General features: G+C 37.4%; 1 protein-coding gene across 1 annotated transcript in view; it reads left to right on the forward strand.

Moving 5' to 3' along the window:
• Positions 1 to 349: 349 nt before the first annotated feature.
• LOC125824878 (uncharacterized) overlaps positions 350 to 20,244 on the forward strand; it is a 76,650-nt gene continuing 56,755 nt past the window's right edge. The window contains exons 1-6 of the mRNA XM_049504225.1: positions 350 to 606; positions 4,919 to 5,000; positions 11,427 to 11,530; positions 13,224 to 13,319; positions 13,461 to 13,508; positions 17,844 to 17,894. Coding sequence (XP_049360182.1) covers positions 592 to 606; positions 4,919 to 5,000; positions 11,427 to 11,530; positions 13,224 to 13,319; positions 13,461 to 13,508; positions 17,844 to 17,894 — 396 coding nt within the window. The 5' untranslated portion in view covers positions 350 to 591. The remainder of the gene's footprint in view (positions 607 to 4,918; positions 5,001 to 11,426; positions 11,531 to 13,223; positions 13,320 to 13,460; positions 13,509 to 17,843; positions 17,895 to 20,244) is intronic.

Below are 20,244 nucleotides of genomic sequence, written 5' to 3' on the forward strand. Positions count from 1 at the left end.
ACAACAAATGATGAATCTAACTTTATAAATTAACAAGTATTACATATGCCTTTATAAAATTATTAAAATCGACATTTTATTAACGCCTAACAATAATTCACAAAAAGTCAAGAGTTTGTTGCTAATACATGCTATCCAAGAAAGGTGGATCAAATCCTCAATATTTTCAATTGTTACAAAACAAACCTTCAAGATTTAGTAATTACAAAAGCACCCAATATCCAAATAATAACTAACCCGACTCATTACACAATCTGTAGAGCCGACCCGACCCGTTTAACATGAAAAAACCGCACGGCCTGCAATGCACAGTATTAGGAAATGACCGCTTATTATACACTTCCATCGACCCCTTATTTCGCCATTTTTATAATTCTTCACTTCTCTCCCTTCAAGAATTCCAAGTACTCCAAAAACTCCTTGTTTTTACATTCCAAAGCTTCGATCTTTCTCTCTCTGCATTGGACAAAGTTCTAGGGTTTCATCAACAGCTTCATAAATGGATATCTTTTATTGAGCGGTGATCGCCGCTAGTTATTATCTCGGCGTTCGATTCCTCCTGCTGTGAAAGATCGCCATTGATTCATCATCATGTTCGAAGCACATGTAAACAAACTCTCATCCTCACTTCATTTTTGTTTTGTGTTGTGAATTGCTCAAACTTTGTACTGTATTCAATCCTCGTTAATTGAAGTTGTAGTTTTTAATTGATTAAAATTTGGAAATCATGAGGTGAATTAGTTTCAGTCTATTTTTCTGAGTATGCATTTGAAGTAGTGAATTTTCTCCCATACTCACTTTTTGTTCGTCTGTTTTTTGTTATGAATTGTTCAAAGTTTGTACCGTATTTAATCCTGGTTAATGGAAGTTCTAGTTTTTCATTGATTAAAATTTGGAAATCATGAGGTGAATTAGTTTCAGTCTATTTTATGAGTATGCATTCGAAGTAGTGAATTTTTTTTTAATTCCAGTCAGTGGACTACTATTTCTTATACCTATTGTGTTATATGCTCCTATTAGTATGTTTGGCCAAAAGGTCAAAAATGTTTTTTTTTTTCTAATCATAAAGTGTTTATGTTAGAAAAGTAAGGCGTTTGACTAAACTTCTAGGAGAAAATAAGCACTTATGGGGAGTAGCATAAGCTCATAAGCTAAAAGAGTAGTTTCTTTTTCTTTTCGAAAACACTTTTTTGAAAAGCATTTTTGAGAAAAATGCACGTAGAAACCTTTGAGAAAGCTTGGCCAAACACTAATTTTGTTCAAAAGTGCTTTAAAAAGCTATTGTCCAAACACAAACTGCTTCTCACAAATATATACTCTTTTAAAAAACATTTCTAAAAATAGGACTTTTTAAAGTAAGCTAATTTTAGAAGCTTAGCCAAACAGGCTATGAGTTTACACCTCAGTATTTTTTATTTGTGTGTTGTTTAAGTTGTTTAAAGTTTGTATTTACTCCTCGTTAATTGAATTCTTTTTGAAGTTCTAGGTTTTCCTTGATTAAAATTTAGAAATCACGAGGAGAATTAGTTCCACCCTATTTTCTGAATATACATTCGAAGTAGTGGGTTTTTTTAAGTGCCAATTAGTGGACTACTAGTTCCTCATAGCTATTGTGTTACATGCTTCTAGTAGCCTGTTTGGACAGGCTTTTGGGAGGTCGAAAATGCTTATTTTTTTCCTTCTCAAAAGTGCTCATTTTAGAAATGTAAGGTATTTGGCCAAGCTTTTGGGATAAAATAAGTACTTGTAGAGAGTACTAGAAGTTCAAAGGCAAAAAATGTAGTTTTTTTGAAAAACACTTTTGAGAAAAATGCACTTCGAAGCACTTTGAAAAAGCTTAGCCAAACATTAATTGCTGTTCAAAAGTGCCATTTCAAGGCACCTATCACTGTCACAGTGACAAATAAACGAGAAAGGTAGCAATGGAATTTCTTTTGGGATGCAGCGGATGGGATAAGAAAATTTCACTTAGTTCGTTGGGAGACCGTGACATCTCCTAAATAGTGGGGAGATCTTGGGGTCAAGGACTTGAAATATTTTAACAAAGCACTTTTGAGTAAATGGTTGTGGAGATGCGTGGTGTACGGAGAATTTTTATGGATAGGGGTGATTGCTGGTAAATATAATGTAATAGAAAGGGGGATGAAGAAAAAATGTGATAACAATGCCTTTCAGGTGTGGTGTGTGGAGGAATATAATGAAGGGGTGGGAGGATTTTTTATAGTACTACTTTTTAGGTTGGGGATTAGAGAAGAGTTAGACTTTTGGGGCAAAGTGGTATGGGGAAATGGTGCTTATGGATGAATTACTAGTGTTGTATAGAGTCTCTTTCCAAAGGGAGTTGTCCGTTTAGCAAGTTAGGGGGACAGAAGGGGATGTGACCTTTTGGGATTTGAGGGTTAGGAAGAATTTTCAGGATTGGGAGGTGACCGAGCTTCAAAGAGTGCTAGATTTACTCCAAAACCAAGGCGAGCCAATTGACAAGTTTGATGCCTTGAATTGGAAGCTCGAGAATTAAAATTCGTTCTCCCTTAAGTTCTTCTATGAGAAGCTCCTAGTTAGGACAAATGTTAGTTTTCCACTTGCCTCGGTCTAGATTCCTAAGGTGCCAAGAAAGGTGTGCCTCTCCCCGTGGCTAGCTACTAGAGGGTGATTTTGACGATGGAGAATTTTAGGAAACGATTTGGTTGAGTTGGTGTTTCCTTTGTTAGGAGACATGAGAGGATGTGGACTATATTCTATCAAATTGCAAACTAGTCTCAAGGTTATAGGAGGATATGTTTAGATGGTTTGGTGTTTCTTGGCAAATGCCACGATCCGTGAGAGAGTTGACATGAAGAATGGAAATAGGAGAAGAAAGCACAAGGCTTGGAATGTCACTCCTCTTGCTTCAATGTGGATCATTCGGTAAATGAGGAATAATAGTTTTATGGCTTTCGAAGGGGTACTATTTTGCATATAATTTTTGAGGATGGCCTTAAAATTAATTTTGGAAGCGTTGGGAGGGGTGGTGGTGGTACTATTTGTACTTTTAATACAGAGAAAAAAGAGTTGAGATAATATTCAAAGTAAAAGCCAGTAGGGCATTTAGTATTTATGTGATGATGAATAGCATCTACAACTAATATGATATTTAGAAAAGTGGAGAAGTGGAAAAGCACGTGCAAAGATAACAACGAATGAGTTAAGTGAGGTGGAGGGAGTTGAAGGGATGCGAGCATTGAGTGTTAGAAGAAAGAACGAGAGCTAGGAAAGAGGACATGAATAGAGAGTTAGCCTCGTTGGTGGTTGCGTAAGAGACTAGTTCCAGGCAAAACTATGAAGGCATTATGGTTAAATGACGAAATGCTAATATAAACTTTTTTCCACATGATAGCTACAACGGATGGACATGATAGATTATGGTGGAGCAGTAATAACGAAGGCAAATTCAAGGTAAATTCTGCATATAAGTTGCTAAATCAAGGTGGACAACAACCTTCTCGTTGGCCTTGGAAGCAGATATGAAAACCTAAAATCCCTCTCAAGGTGTGTTTCACTTAGCTTCTGGCAAGATAAGTAGTTTTAACACATGAAAATCTCAAGAAAAGGAAGTTCTCCATGTGTTCTAGATGCTATATATGTGGGGAAGAGGTTGAGACAGTCAACCATTTGTTTCTCCAGTGCAGAATAACATCCCAGCTGTGGAGGATTTTCATTAGTCTCGGGGGTTTTGCTTGGGCTATGCGTAACAAAATCACACACATCTTTTGTACACTTGGGGAGAAACAGGGGTGGGAGTTGCAGATAAAGATAGATGGAGGATTGACCCGGCTTGTATTTGGTGGACTGTTTGGAAAGAAAGAAATTCTAGATGTTTTGCGAGCAGGAGCTTTGATCTTCAAAAGATCAAACTAAATTGTATCTTGGTTTTTTTGCTTCTGGTGTAAACATGTATTTAGAGGACACTGAATCCATCATAGATATCCTAGGTTCCGATTAGGATTCAGATTTAGTTTTCTTACTTTTTTGACAAGCTGTACATCTGGTTTTTAGTGCAATCCCTGTTAAGGAGTAGCCTTCGTTCCCTTATTTTCTCTTGGTGCACTAAAAAATTCCCCTATTGTATAGACGAGTGGGTGGAGTATTTAGAGAATCAATTGATTGTGTAGATTCTTTACCTTTATATATACCACTTATATACGGTCGTTGTATGGTCTTGTTTATGATGAAATACGTTTACTTGATAAAAAATATCACCTTATCATGGGAAAAAACAGTAGTAGTTGGTTCACTGCTACTATATGCGTGAGAAAAGATTTGTGAGAGGGATAAACTCCTAATTATTTCAAGAGAGAAATTTGTTATATTCACTTAATGATAATAGGTGAAATCTTTTCTAGTGACCACACTTCTCAATGTTTTTAGGATTATTATGTATATAAAAACAACACCTTAACAGGGCAAAAAATAGTTGTAGTTAGTTTATGTTTACTAGACGTTTGAGAAAAGGGTGTTGTTTTTCCCTGAGATTACAACTTGTGAGTGATAAACCTTCATTTATTGACAAGAAGAGCAATTGGTCATTAAGCAGTAAGAACCATAAAGTACGCAGTGGGTTAAGAAACCAAACAATTTATGACATATCCACTCCTAACCACACTCTCAATGCTAAATGTCTTTTACGTTTATATAGCTGCCGTGATCTTTCCCCTGACACCTTTTTGGACTTTGTTAGTTCCTTATCTTTAGTATAGGGCACATTTAGTGAAACTGCATCTACTCGATGAATCACCTACTTCATAAATTTTTTAATGATTTTTAGTAAATTGTTTGTGATAGAATGAAAGGAAAAAGTATGTATAATGTCATGTTTAATTAGCCGTGCTTCTTTTTCCTCCTTATCTTTTGTATTAGCTTTTGAATGTACATGGTGTAGGTTCTGCATTTGCTTCGAAGATATCTTGGTGAATATGTCCATGGATTGTCGGCGGAGGCTTTGAGAATCAGCGTATGGCAAGGTATATTCATATTTTCTCTTTCCTGTTTGGTATTTGAATTTCCAATTCAATTTGTTCATACACATTATACGAGATTGTAGCTGAAAGGCTAGTGACTTTTTCTTCTTTGGCGAAAAGTAGTAGTGTAGTGGTTTGATGAGAAAAATTCAGTCTAAAAGGAAGGTATTTCTAATTTCCATGTCATGTGTACATTTATCCACTGTCTCGACTTCACTTTTTCCCTGGTCACTGATTTATCCTTGAGCTTTACAGCACCCTGTCCAACTTGATACAACTTCTTTAACTATGCATGCCTTCACCCACTGAAGATGAAAATGTCTCAGTATTTCCCACCACAAGCTAGTCTCCAATTGACAATGTAGAAGGAGATGATTCACGTTTTCTCGCGATTATTTGCACATGAAGCACCAAGTGACACATGTAATTCTCCGCTTCCTCAAATTCTCAGCCATCAAAATCACCTAGCCAAGTGAAAGAACAAAGCTTTCCCGGCACTCTAGGGATCCATACCTATAAATGTGGGGAAACTTGCTCCAAATGCACAAAAGTTTCTCATAAAAAGACTTGACAGAAAAAATACGCCATTACTTTCCTCTTCCCCACTGCATGCATCATGAGTTGCTTGTGTAATTTCTTATTTATGAACCAACTCAATCAACCTTAACTGTGTGACCTCCTAAACCTCAAGTCCAAATGAACTTCTCTAAATTGTAGCCTTTGTACCCGTTGGACTGACATCTTTTTTTGACATGAGATACTGTACTTATTAGGAGAAGTGATTTTTTTTTTTCTAAAAAAAAAGGAAAAGTGATGCTCAAAATGCTGTTTCCCTGCATCACATATGTCCCAAAAACTTACCTTACTCCTATTACCTACCCTAAATGACACATTCCATTAAACTCTTCCCATCCTTTATAAAATATTCCGCCAAAGCCCACATCCATAAGGAATAGTGATATTTTTAGTCCTCCATTCCCCTTCTAAGATACCATATTTCTAAGCAATCACCTCCCTCCAAAAAACATTCTACTCTGCCCGAAATTTCCACAACCACTTCCAAGTTGCACGTTGTTAAATTCCTTTAAATCTTTAATCCCAAGTCCACCCTAACACTTTGATGTCGCGTCAGTATCCCAATTTACCAAGTGAAACTTCCTCTTCACACTGAATCATCCCATATAAAATCCCTCTAAATTTTTTGATTCTGGTTCCCTGCGCTTTCTCATTTAATCCAAGCTGGATAACAGTCTCGGATATGGAGCTGGAAAGCAGTCTGGAGAAAATACCCCATAAGGTAGTGTATTGTGGTTGTTAGTGGTTGGTAAGGCCTACCTTACATAAGACAACTTAAAGAGAAGAGGAATGCAACTCTGTTCCAGATGTTATCTATGTGAGAAGGAATTTGAGAGCAATAGCCATCTGTTCATACATTGTCAGGTCACTATATTATTATGGCATTATTATTTCTAAGTAAGAAAGAGATGTAATGTATTATGCCCAACACTACAACCCAAGACTACATAGGAATTACTGGTCTGTTGTAACCTATCTGGTGGACTGGTCAGACACAAAAAAAGTGGTGGAAGACCATATCGGGTTGCATATGGAAGGAAAAAATAGCAGATAATTTGGAGGAATCAGCAATTCCACACAGAAAATTAAGATGAGTTGTCTTTTTCCCCCCACTTCTTGTGTAAAGAAGATTTTGTACAGTATGTCGACTCAATGTTAAATACATTATAGAATCCCTATAGTAGGATCTGGGGGAGTATTTGACTCGTGGTTTTTTTGTAAGCTGAAAAGTTGACACAGCACAGTCTTTTGTGCTACATTAATAATATTGTTACCATTCTAAAGATACAATATTCAAATAAAATAAATGTGGAAATGTATCAATCTAGATACATATTCACTTGATATTTTAACAAATAGCAAAAATCTATGCAAGATACTTACTCTTGTCTAATACATATCCATACATCATTCATTTTTAGATAGTAGAAAAGTTCATGAAGGATGCTCTCTCCAATTGGACACCTTGGACACTTAGAAGAAGGAATAGAAGTTGAAAAGTGTGGGATGTCGTAATGTAAGCACTCATTTGGGTTGTGTGGATTTTATGGAATGAGAGAAATATGAGAGCTTTTGTAGGAATAGAGACCAACCTTATACATTTGGGGATTAGCCTCTCAATTCTAGTTTCTTTTTGGTGCATCCATGAGATTCCTATTTGTATAAAAAATTACGTGTCGCTCATAGAGAATCATGTTTTTTTTATTCATTAAAAATGAAATAATTGATTCTCTACGAGAATCATATTATGTTGTAGGTTCTCTACTTTTTGATATACTTCTTGTAAAAGGGGAATTTACCCATTTATTATCATTTTTTTAATCAGGCAAATATTTCATTAGGCACAAGACCAAAATCGTCCGTATACAAGAAGTATACCAAAAAGTAAAAGAACATACATAACCAAATGGTTCTCTACAAAAGACAGTAATCCTCTATACAACCCGGAACTACATGGATGCACAATAAAAAAGGGATCAAAGACTACTCCTCAACCTCCCCAAACTCTATTCTATCCCTTAAAAGCCCTCCTGTTAAACTCTCTCCAGATGATCCACATCAATGCCATAGGAACATCATTCCACATCCTACACTTTCTCCTGCTTTTCTTCCAACTTTCCAGCAAAATAACAGGTCTTTTACGGATCTTGCCATTGCCAAGACATAGCAAACCAGCTAAATATGGATGGCAATGGGGCGGATGCGGGGCGGGTTGAAGTGGGATTTTTAAAAACTAATGTGGTGCGGGGCGGGTTGCGGGTCTATGCGATTTTATGTGGGTTCAAACTTAATTTTAACTTTTTACATGTTATAAGAGTGATAGAACATTATTTATTCAAGATAGTAAATGAAAATGGTTCAATAAAAACTAATACGGTTTTTTACATGCTTCCCAATTGACCTTTAAAAAATAAAATTTTAAGTTATTATCTATTAAATTAATACAACTTAATGAGAAAAATGAATTTATTTTTAGTATCAAACTTAATTAAAAAAGGCAAATATTCAAAAAATTATGCGGGGCGGGTTGAAAGTGAAAAAAGTTGTTATGCGGGGCGGGTTAAAATTTTTGCGGGTTAAACTCGCCCCGCCCCGCCCCGTCCCATTGCCATCTCTACAGCTAAACATATCCCACTACAGCCTTGTTGCCAAGCTGCAATGTAGAAGAAAATGATCTACATATTCGCCGCCTCCTTGCATAAGTAACACCAGCTGATACAAACAAATTCTTTTCCTAGGGTTCTCTACTGTCAAAATCGCCCCTCTAACAACCAACCATGTGAAAAATGCACACCTTCCTAGGCACTTTAGGAAGCTAAATCAACTTTACCAAAAAAGTCTCCTCTGCCCTCACCAAAAGCTTCTCATAAAAGGACTTGACACATAAAGCACACTGGTTTCCCAACTTCCATCTCATTGAATGAAGGTCTATCAATGGGCTCGCAATGCTGATGGAGTAAAGCCAACCTTCTTCTTAACGCATTCACCTCCCAATCCTGGAAGTCCCTTCTAAACCTCAAATCCCAAAATGTTTCTTCCCCAGGTATCCCCTTATATGTTGGACTACCGCCTCCTTTTGAAAAGAAACCTATGAATACTTGGAATTCCTCTTTTAGCTGCATGTTTCCACACCATTTATCTCCTAGAAGCTAACTCTGCTCCCATCCCCTACCCCGAAAGAAATATTATCATAAAAGAGACCCATCCCTTCATCATATTCCTCCACACTCCACACTAAAAAGCCAACTTGATATCATTAGTTCTCCTTCCCTTTCCATCATCCCATATTTATCTACTATCACCCCTTTTCATAAGGATTAGACCTTCACCCCTATCTCCACAACCATTTTCCCTACAAAACTTTGTTAAAAGCCCTCAAATATTTCACTTCCAGCCCTCCCCAACTCTTAGGAGTTGTCATGGTCTCCCATCAGACCAAGTGATACTTCCCAGCCCCATTCGCCGAATCCTAAAGAAAGTTTCTTTGAAGCCTTTTCAATTTTCCTCTCACACTAGTGGGAGCATGGAACAGAGACATAAAATAAGTGGGGATGCTCGATAAAGTGCTCTGAATAAGCAATCCAGCTCCCCAAACAGACGTTATATGTGCAAAAAAGAGGCTGAACCACCGGACACCTTCTTATTCATTGTAAGGTGGCCTCAGAATTTATGGAGCATGTTTTTTTGTCTTTCTGGTCTCAATTGGACCACACCCCTCTCAGTTAAGGATGCTTATGAGAGTTGACAAAGCCATCAAGAAGATCTGGATCATGATACCTGGTTGTATTTCATGGTGTATTTGGTTAGAGAGGAATAGGAGATATGTTTTGATGGGGAGTCAACTACTTTAGGCATTTTGAATGCTAGGCAGGTGTATTGCCAATTTGTTTAGTTGGTCTAACTTGTATCTTGCTGATACTGCAGAACAACTTCAGGACTTTTTTGTAAGCTCAAATGCCATATCTTGTAATTCTTGCATCTCCTTGATGCTGTTATAATACCACTTACTTTATCAAAAAAAGCACATTCTTCTCGCCTATACACAAATACTTCTTGTGCCAACCTGCATGCCTTTTCTTAACCCTCTGAAGTACTGGATTCCTTACCTTATTTGATGCCCCCAAGGGTAAACCCAGATAAATAGTAGAGAGAGCCGTACCACTCAATGTAAAACCTGAGCGAGCTAAACAATGTTGTCCACCTGACCAATGGGAATATCTCACATTTCCCTAGTAAATTTTTAAGGCCCGACACCATCTGAAACCAAACAAAACTTGGCCTAGAAAATCTAGCTGACCTCCATCTGCATCACAAAAAATCAGGGTGTCATCTGCAAGCAAAATATGAGAAACGATTAAGGAACTACCACCCCCAACCGCACCAATGAAAGCCTTTATAAGTCCAATCATCCTATTCAAAGCCACTGAAGAGCATAGGTGATAAAGGATACCTTGCCTCAACCTCCAAGAATTTTTTTTTAAAAATCACACGGCTTACCATTCACCAACACTGAGGATACTCATAAACTGTTCCACTTTCTCCATTTCTCCGCAAAACCCATCTTTAGCATAATGAAATCAAGAAACTTCCAGCTTACATGGTGATAAGCGTTCCCAAGTGCTAGCTTGCACAACACTCATGACATACCCTGCTTCCTTTTCTAATCTACCACTTCGTTTGCCATCAAAGCAACATTCAAAATCTATCTACCTTAGAAGATGAAATCGTTTCATTCAGGACTTTCTTTATTAAATTATGGGATAAGGGTCTGAAAAATACCCCAACTTTGGTCGAATTTGCTGTTGCGATACTAAACTTTCATGAGGACCTATTACTTCTCTAGATTATTTAATACCGTATTTTAAACATATATATTTGCCCACGTGGACATAAAAAATAATGCAAAATTATAAATAGTAATGTGTTCACGTGGGCACATATATACCTTTAAATACACTATTAAATAGTTCAGGGGGTAAAAAATACGGTATTAAATAGTCTAGGGAGGTAATAGGTCCTCATAAAAGTTTAGTATCGCAACAGCAAATCCGACCAAAGTTAGGGTATTTTTCAGACCCTTATCCCTTAAATTATTAATTCTTTATCTATGTGAAACTAAATAGGCGAGTCTTATTTATTGATTTTGGCCTTGAGCTTAATGAGAGCGGGGATTTGCTCCTCTTCGGGAAGCTCATTGACGTCCCCAATATACCTGATGGCGTCTACTAATTTTTAAAGCGTGAGGTCGTCCCACGTTCCTGTCTGATGGAAAACAAGTTCTTTTTGCCTGCCCACAATTTTTGTTTTTGATGACCGTGGTGTTCGGGCCAGCTTTCACGCACCTCGACTAAAAACTGGTCACTCTTAGTAGGTAATTCGTCACTATGTAAGATTATGTAATTTTTATATACATTTCATCTCATCGATAAAATATTAACAGATTATTAACTACATACCGTTTATGGGATAGAGTGAGATTCTGTCCTCTTTGCTATGATGTTTATAGGCTCTCTGAGAATATCCGTTTGACTGATCTTAAGCGTTTATTGTTGTATTTTGTTTACTTTAGTGGTATCTAGTCTTTTCCCCGTTCCCTTCTTCTTGATGCACATTTCCTTTTTGCAACTGAAAAAAAAACTGCAGTGGAGATGGCAAGTTCTGAAACACTTCTTGAGCTTTCCATGAAATGTATATTTTATATTATGTAATTTTAAGATCCTTAATGTGCTTTTCCAAAATTCGTGGTTCCTGCTAAATGATTAATAAATTCACCTTCAGCTGTCAAAACAAAAGGGGGTTCGCTTCCTAAATTTGTTCTGGTATCCCCTGTTACAATCTTTCATTCTTTTATAGGCGATGTCGTTCTCAAGGACTTGAAACTGAAGGCGGAGGCATTGAATTCGCTGAAACTGCCAGTTACTGTCAAAGCTGGTTTTGTTGGAACCGTAACTCTTAAGGTATTTTTTTTTTTTTGAAATAGGTTACTTTGTATTATATCACAAAACAATACATGGGTTGTTCTAAAACCATTATATACAGATGTCTCCTTTTCCACTTGTTTCAGTCTATATTAAGTGTAAAACATCAATTACTGATACAATGTCATTGGAGTATACTTGATAACACCAAAAACATAACAATAAAATGCAGTTTAACTTGACTTTCTGGACATCATTCTCTATGCTCTCAAAACACCTAGAATTTCTTTCTTTTCCAAATAGTCCACCATATACTAGCAGGGATAATTCTCCATCTGTTTCTGTCCTTTGCATTCACCCTGCTGCCTCCCAACTCTTCAAAGCCTCAGAGACCTTCCTGGGCATGGTCCAGGAGATGCCTTTGAGGTTCAAAAGAATCCTCCATAGTTGTTGGGTATACTTACAGTGTAGGAACAGATGGTTCACTGACTCTAATGCCTCCCCACAAAGAAAACAACTAGAGCATAAAGTTATCCCTCTTTTCTTCAAGTTATCTTGAGTCAGAGCAGCTTCTTTGGCCAATAACCATATGAAGCATGAGATTTTATGAGGTATTCTGCTTCTCCATATTTGTTTACATGGCCAACTGTATGTTTGTTGGTTTATCTGATCCATCAACTAGTAGGCCGAATTAACTTTGAATTCCCCTTTGCTATTTCCCTTCCAGCACGTAACACCTTCCCCTGTTTGTAACCCATTAAAAGCTTCCACAGTGTTGAGAAATTCCGCCACTCTTGCTATAACTTTTAAGGTATTTTGATAATTGATTTCTTTTCAGATACTTTTTGTCACTTTCAATCATCCTTGTTTAAAATTATTTACTTGATAAGTATGCCTTTATGATTTTCATGGGTTATAGTTCTGATGCATGCTTCTTATAGGTTTCTGTTTGTTTCTGCTTTACTTGTTATACCTGTTGTAGTTACTCAAGTATAAACGTGTCACAGTTTTACTTTAATTGTGGTTATATTTATTATTCATAATTAAATTACAATGATGCTGTGCTCACTGAGCTCTCCTTATTTTGTGCTTGCTTTGAGTACCTTGGGTCTAATTCAATATTCAACCATAAAAATTAGCTCATGTGGTGTTGAGAGTTTTTTTAATAATAATAATATTACTGTGACCACTCTAAAAAAAAGTAGCTCATGGGTTGAGGATTAACCGAGGCCAAAGACCATATAAGGACATACCAAACTATTTCCTCAATCAGTGTGGACACTTAACACTCCTCCGACATGCTCACGGTTGGAGATTTGGAGCATGACCAACATAACATGGATGCCCAACATTGTTAAGTTTTAGCCAAAAATTTGAACGGTTTTGGCTCAGATATCATGTTAAGTAAATGAACCTTGGGCCTAATTCAAAGCCAAAGCTAGCTCATGGGGTGAGGATTGCCCAAAACTATACAAGTAAGAGAGTAACAATCCACTCTCCCAACCAATGTGGGACCCTTAACATGATATATCAAAAGTTGGTATAACTTTTTGCCTTATGTTGTTTTACCTTTTAGATAAGTTAATGGTATATCATTTACATACACCAAATTGGTACCAGAGCATTTAGAAATCAGGGATGTGGATCATTTTGCTTTTATAACTCTCACTTTTTTCCCTACAGTTGTATGTCATGTGTTTTTCTTTCTAATATCACTTCTGTCTGATTACAGGTTCCTTGGAAAGGTCTTGGCAAAGAGCCTGTCATTGTTCTTATTGATAGAGTCTTCATTTTAGCTCATCCTGTTGTTGATGGAAGGTCTCTTAAGGTAGGAGCATACAACATTTGTTTGATTTGATTGCAATGATGTATTGCAGCCCTCATTATTACAAATCTTTGATGTTCAGAAAGCATAAAATTTAAACTAGTCCAGAAAATTAATTTATGTTTACATTTTTGTTTTCATCAGGAAGAAGACCGGGAAAAACTTTTCGAGGCAAAACTTCAACAAATAGAGGTGAACACTCGTTTCATGCAATTTTTCTTTTGTCCAGAGAGAAAGAAATAGGAGAGCTCTTGAAGGGGGTAGAGATGAGTTTTACTCGGTTGAGTAGTAGCCTCCTCTCCCTTATTTTCTTTTGGTGCACCCATGTAGTTCCTCGTTGTATAGAAGATTGGGTTGTAGAGAATCATATCTTTTTGCCGTATCTCTATTTTTGGGTATACCCATCATATATGATTTTTGGTCTTGTTATTAATGGAAACACATTTACTTGATTAAAAAAAGGAGACTAGGACGCATTCCTTTAACCAATATGCGACTTAACACTCCCGCACACATCCAAGATCGTTCAACTAGAACACAAGTGGCCAACAATGTGAAACACAATAAGGGACAAACACTCCTCCACACGCTCAAGACTGGAATATAGAGGCCCAACATTGAGAAACACAATAAATGGGACCAATGGGCCTGTCCTAGATACCATATTACTTTAAGGGAAAGAGCAGCGTCAATGAGAGAATTGAGAAGCTTAATCATTCTCTCTAGCTTGATTGGGAATATATAGTATTTACAATGTACGCATACATAGTGTGTGTATACTCACAAAATAAATCCCTAAATCAAATCCTTGAATCCCAGATCAAGTTATCATGATTTAATGCCAGTCATAAAATATCTTAACACTTAGGAAGGCACAACTGCGATTGTGTGGGGAATAATCTCCGTCCCTAACTTCATCCCCATCCCTCTGAAGGAAATTTGTGATTCACTATTTAGTCTCATTTGCTACGGTTAATAATTTGAAAATTGTTATACCTCTTATATACGACCAGGCAACCTCATTATAGAGCAGCCTATAGTTGGAAGTGAAAGAGGAGGTTATTCTCTCATTAACATAATGCTCACCAGGTCTCTTCAAGTATATCTGTGATCTATTTCTTCACTTAGATTCCACTAGCTTGGGTCATCACAGAAACATTGTGATTGATAGTCTTTGCATTCTTAGCTTCTTTAAAGACTACCAAGTTTTTAACGTGAACGGTTTTTGACTCTTCAAGCACTTGTGCCTTGTGGATGTGTACAAAAGCTTTCAGTTATCAAACATTGTTTTGTAATGTAGCTTGATTGTTTCTGTTGATTGGATGATATGGAAATGAGATGGAAGCACTAGAGGATGATAGTCATAGAATTGTGATGTAACGGGAATCAAAGAACTATGTGGAATGATGAATTTGACATTGATTTGAATCAATGGTCTCTGTATTCATTTGGATGCTGGATCATACCACTTTCAGTTGTATATTCAAATCTTTAGAAAGCGAACTAGCATTATTTAGTCTGCCCAAAACTGTGTAAAAGTTCTGTGAATTTTAAGGGATATCATGAGAACGGAAGAAAACAGATGAGAAATTCGTTGATGCAAGTTCACAGATTTATTGTGACAAGAACATACAATAAGAGGTTACTGAGAAACAACAGTCAGAACTGAGTAGTGTGGGTGTGAGATTAACTATGTGACTAGGCATTCTTAAAATAAACACAAATGATTGAACAGAGTAAAGTATGCTAAGTTCCATGTTTGACATAAGACTAGGAATAATTCAGTGTAATTCCTTGGACATTCTTGTGTTCCGCAGAATTCTTAGCGATTAGTTTTTTTTTATTTTGAGAAAGGTAACATTACTTCTATATATCCACAGGTATACTACATCAAAGTGTAGTCCCCCTCCAAAAAGTTTTACTTACATCATTCCTAGGATCTTCTAGTTACAACCAGTCAATAATATTAAACACATTTTCAGCATCTCCTATCACTACTTGCTTACACCAAAAATAATAAAGCCCTAGTCAATTAGTCTTTATCTTCTGGATATTGTTCTGTTTTCCTTCAAAACATCTTTGATTCCTTTCCTTCCAAATTGTCCACCAAATGCAAGCTGGGACAATCCTCCATCTCTTTTCATTTTTTCTTGCATTTCCATCCCCGTTCCAGCATTGTAGGAGTTCTATAATACTCCTAGGCTTTTTTTTTGACAAATGTAACAGTTTTGTGTATTAATATTTAGCACTAAAGGCTGGGATCCCAAATTTACATCATGGAGCTACATACAATTGCGTGTACTTAAAACAAAACTAAACTAGATTCTACTTCATCTTACAAAGGACCTAGGATATCTCTAACCGCTATAGGGTCATCTACATACTCCGAACTACACCAATAGCAAAAAGTGATTATGCAGTTCATTTTAATTGTGTGTAAAGGACTACTACTACTCTCAAAGCATCTCATATTTCTCTCCTTTCATAAGGTCCACCAAATCACTGCTGGGACAATCCTCCATCTGCTTTGGTCTGTACTGCCACTGCCTTCATTGTTCCAGCTTTCTATAGCCTGACTTGCCCTTTGTGGCATGGTCCAGTTTGTGCCCCTGATGCTGGTAAATAAGTGCCACAGTTGTCTAACCACCTTGCAATGAAAAAACAACAGATGGTTGATTGTCTCTGCCTGTTGCTCACAAAAAAAACATCTAGGACACATATGTATTCCCCTCTTCATTAGATTCTCCTGTGTTAGTACCGCCTCTTTAACTACCAACCAAGTAAAGACTGTCACCTTATGGAATTTTGACTTTCCAGATAAGCTTCCAAGGCAAAAATCTGAGTTGAGTCCCCATTTGATTCAGGTTCTTGTAGGCAGAGCTAACTGTGAAGATACCTTTGCTGTGATGAATCCATAATACTCCCAGGCTTTGTCCACTTAATCTTCCTCTTTTGGATGAACATCTGCCACAATTGATCAGTCCATTTGCAGTGTAAAAAGAGATGGTTGACTGTCTCCATCTGTTCTTCACATAGATAGCAACTAGAACGTAGATTGGGTTTCCTCTTGTTTAAGTTCTCATGTGTCAAGACTGCCTGCTTTGCGAAGAGCCATGTGAAGTAATTCACCTTGTAGGGAATTTCTGTTCTCCAGATCATCCTCCAGGGCCATCCTGCATGCTGCTCCTCCGTAGACCTGAGTTCTCTGTATGCTGATTTTACAGTGAACTCTCCCCCTCTCTCCCCCTTCCATACTAGTCTATCTTCCTCTCCTGTCAGATTGGTAGCCATTTGCATTGTATCATGAAATCTTGCTATGGTTGTCATCTCCCAGTCATTTAGGCCCCTTCTTAGAAACAGGTTCCACCCTTGTCCTGTCCATAACTGCCACTGTTGCTTCTTGTCCTTGGCTCAGACTATGTAGTACAGGGAAAACATGTTTGAGTGCTTCCTGTCCACACCAAATGTCATTCCAAAAAGCTACTTTTTCTCCATTGCCCACCTTGCAGCTTGTTTTCTCTTTGACCAGCTGCCATAGGTTCCTGATAGACCTCCATACACTACAATTGTAAGGGTTGGTGACCACCTCTGTCATCCATTTATCCTCCATGCCATATTTTTCTATTATTACTTCCTTCCATAGAGATCCTTTTGGTGAGACAAATTTCCACCACCATTTCATCATCAAACTCTTGTTTTGGGTTTAAGGTTTTTTTTTGTTGATTAAGTAAGGTATTTCATTCACAAAAGGGCATCAAGAAGATGCATACTTACATTAATATAAATACAAAATAAAAAGCTGTTAGTCCCTTTAACAGTGTCAATCTAAGACAAGGGAACTAACAAAGTTCCAAAAATTGATCCATGCAAATTACAGTAGCTAACTTAGTCCAGCAAAAAAGATTGTGTAAACATTTAGATTGTGTAAACAGTTGAGAGTGATTTGGAGTTGAGGTTCCATCAAAGTATCTCGTATTCCTCTCATTCCATATGTTCCAAAAGATGACTGCGTGGATCATCAACCAGATTTTTATGATGGTTTTATCAACTCCCACAAGCTCCAACTCAACTGTGCATCTTTCATATTCTGTGGCATGATTCACTTAAAACCAAAAATACAGTAGAACAAACTCCACAGATCAGTGGCAACTGGGCACTGCAGAAACAGCTGGTTGGCAGTTTCTCTATTGTTCAAACTAAGATATCATCTGTTGGCCAGCTGAAATCCTCTCTTGTTAAGGTTATCCTTAGTTAAATATGCTTCATTAAGGACAATCCAATTGAAGAATATGACTTGTCAATAAGAATACTTTTGATGGATAATACTTTTTAAGGTGTTTTCCCTTAGGTTAGCCTTTTCTACCTATAATTTTGTTACCTGCCCCCCCAAATAAAAAGAAAGGTTGCGTTGTAGTGTCTGCAGTGTTGTTAAGCTCCTCTACTTGAACTTCTCTGAATGACACCTTTTTAGAACTCTAATTCTTGAGTAGTCTCATTTTACATTGATGCTGAATGCACATCATGCAGGAAGCAGAATCAGCCACCCTTGAGGCATTATCAAGATCAAAGTTGGGAAGTGTATGTTCTTAAACTCTGCCTATTATTTACAAGTTGAGATGATTTTTTAATGGTTGGCACTCTTGTTTCACTGACTCCTCTAATTTCACTTTTTTTTTTTTTTTTTAAATTTTCATAAATTTTTCCCTCATCAAAGACATTGTAATATCATCTTTCTAGATAAAGTCTGTTAAGACGTTAAATGTGTCTCAGCATATGCTTTTTGTTTCATAAATGGATGTCAAGTGACCATCATACATTTGTGCTCGTTCTGCGTCATCTGACGTTTCTTAAAACTTTGTGTTTGTATTGTGGAATGTAAATATTTGGCCTTTTCGGAGTTCGTTTTCTCCACTAGATCTGACCCCCCCCCCCCCCCCCCCCCCCATAAAAAATACAAAAAAGAAGAAGAAAAGAAACAGAGAAAAAAGAAAATAAGGCTCTAAGATATTCTTACAGCAGATAATCTGTGAAAAATAAGGGCATGCCTCTAAGTTGCTACATGTTTCATAGTAAATATATGAGCGAGGATGCAAATAATTTCTTGTCAAAAGAAGATGTTAGTCCATTGGTTATGGAGTATGCAAGGGGGAGCAGTTAGGATTTGAGGTTTAGGAGAAATCTAAAAGACTAGGAGGTTGGAGAATTTCAAAATTTCACTGGATTTGCTTCACCAACAAAATGTTTTTGTGGATATTGCTGATGTATGGAGATGGAAGACAGGAGGAAGTGGTGTTTTCTAGTGAAATCTTTTTACGAGAAACTCCTATCTAGGGAGGATTCAACTTTTCCACACAGTTCGTTATGGATCCCCAGGATACCTTGAATTGTTTCTTCACTTGGTTAGCTGTGAGAGGGGTAATCTTGATGGCGGAGAATTTGAGGAAAAGGAAGATCACTTGTGTCAGTTGGTGTTTCATGTGTAAAGAATCTGAAGAAGACGTAAACCACCTTTTGTTACATTGTTGATTAGCATCTTCTTTGTGGGGGGGGGGGGGGAGGGATCCTATTTCTCAGTTTCCAAATAACCCACATAATTGCTAATGGGGTAACATTCCATGCCTTAGGGCTTGTCTTTCCCCTCCTGAACCCCAACTATTCAAAGCCTGCTTCACTGTGCTCGGCAACACCCATTGCACCCCAAACTACTTAAGAACCACCCTCCACAGTTGGTTGGCCCCTCGACAATGCAATAGGAGATGATCTACATCTTCACCCAAACTTTTGCACAAGAAACACCAGCTAACATAAGTGATCTTCTTCTTTCCCTGGTTTCCGCTGTCAATATCACACCTCTTGCTGCATTCAAGAACCTGGAAATACATAATCAAATTTAATGATGAAATGGTTATGGTGGTTTACTTCTGATGAACAAACATTACGGAAAGAGGTTGGTAGAGCTAAATATGTCATGGAAGGTATGCAGAGGACCAATACAGGAAGGGGAACTTATGGGGTTAGTTTATGGAAGTCCATAAGAAACCTATGGATGAAATACACGGCAAAAACCAACTATGGGATAGCAATGTAGGAGGATATCTTTCTGAGAGGATAACTGGCTAGGAAATGGATTTTCGGGAACACTCTTTCCAGACATTTACAACATAAATCAGCAGCAGGAAGCAACCAGAGAGGATCTGAGGGACAATCAAGGATGGAATCACACTTTCAGGAGAATGGTTTTTGACTGGGAAATTGGGAGAGTAATAGAGTTCCATAACACTTTGGAACAATTCAAAGGTACAAACAATCAAGAAGATCAGATGGTCTGGCTAGGGAATAAAGAAGGAAAGTTCACTGTTAAGTCTGCTTACAAGGAGTACAACTTACAAACAATCTGGTAGGTTTGTGGCTATGGAAGATGAAAATTCTACTCCAGGTTTTTCCTGGTTACTGGCAAAAAGAGTTGTTTTGACACTAGATAATCTATGCAGGAGAGGGTAGCAATTATGCTCTAGATGTTTTCTGTGTGAAAGGGGAGGCTGAGACAATTAATCATCTCTTTTTACATTGCAAATGGACATCATAATCATGGAGGATATTCACAGGTCTGAGAGGAATCCAATGGGTCATGCCAAGAGGTATTTTGGAAGTTCTAGGGAGCTGAAACAATGAAGGCCTTCTGGCAAGCCAGAAAGAGAGATGTATTCTTGTCCACTTGTCCTAGCTTGTATTTGGTGGACAGTATGAGGAGAGAGGAGTCAGAGGTGTTTTGAAGACAAATCCAATAGTTTACAGAATCTGAAGATCAAGTGTTTAGCTCTTTTTCACTTTTGGTTTAAAGGGATGTACCTTGAGGATCATGTCTGAATTTTGATGTCTTAGATTCCTCGTAGGAAGAAAAGGATCTGAGAGTGCTTTTAGGCACTCA

Source organism: Solanum verrucosum, unplaced genomic scaffold, assembly GCF_900185275.1.
Source record: "Solanum verrucosum unplaced genomic scaffold, falcon-dt-bn FXZP01000125.1, whole genome shotgun sequence".
NCBI lineage: Eukaryota > Viridiplantae > Streptophyta > Magnoliopsida > Solanales > Solanaceae > Solanum > Solanum verrucosum.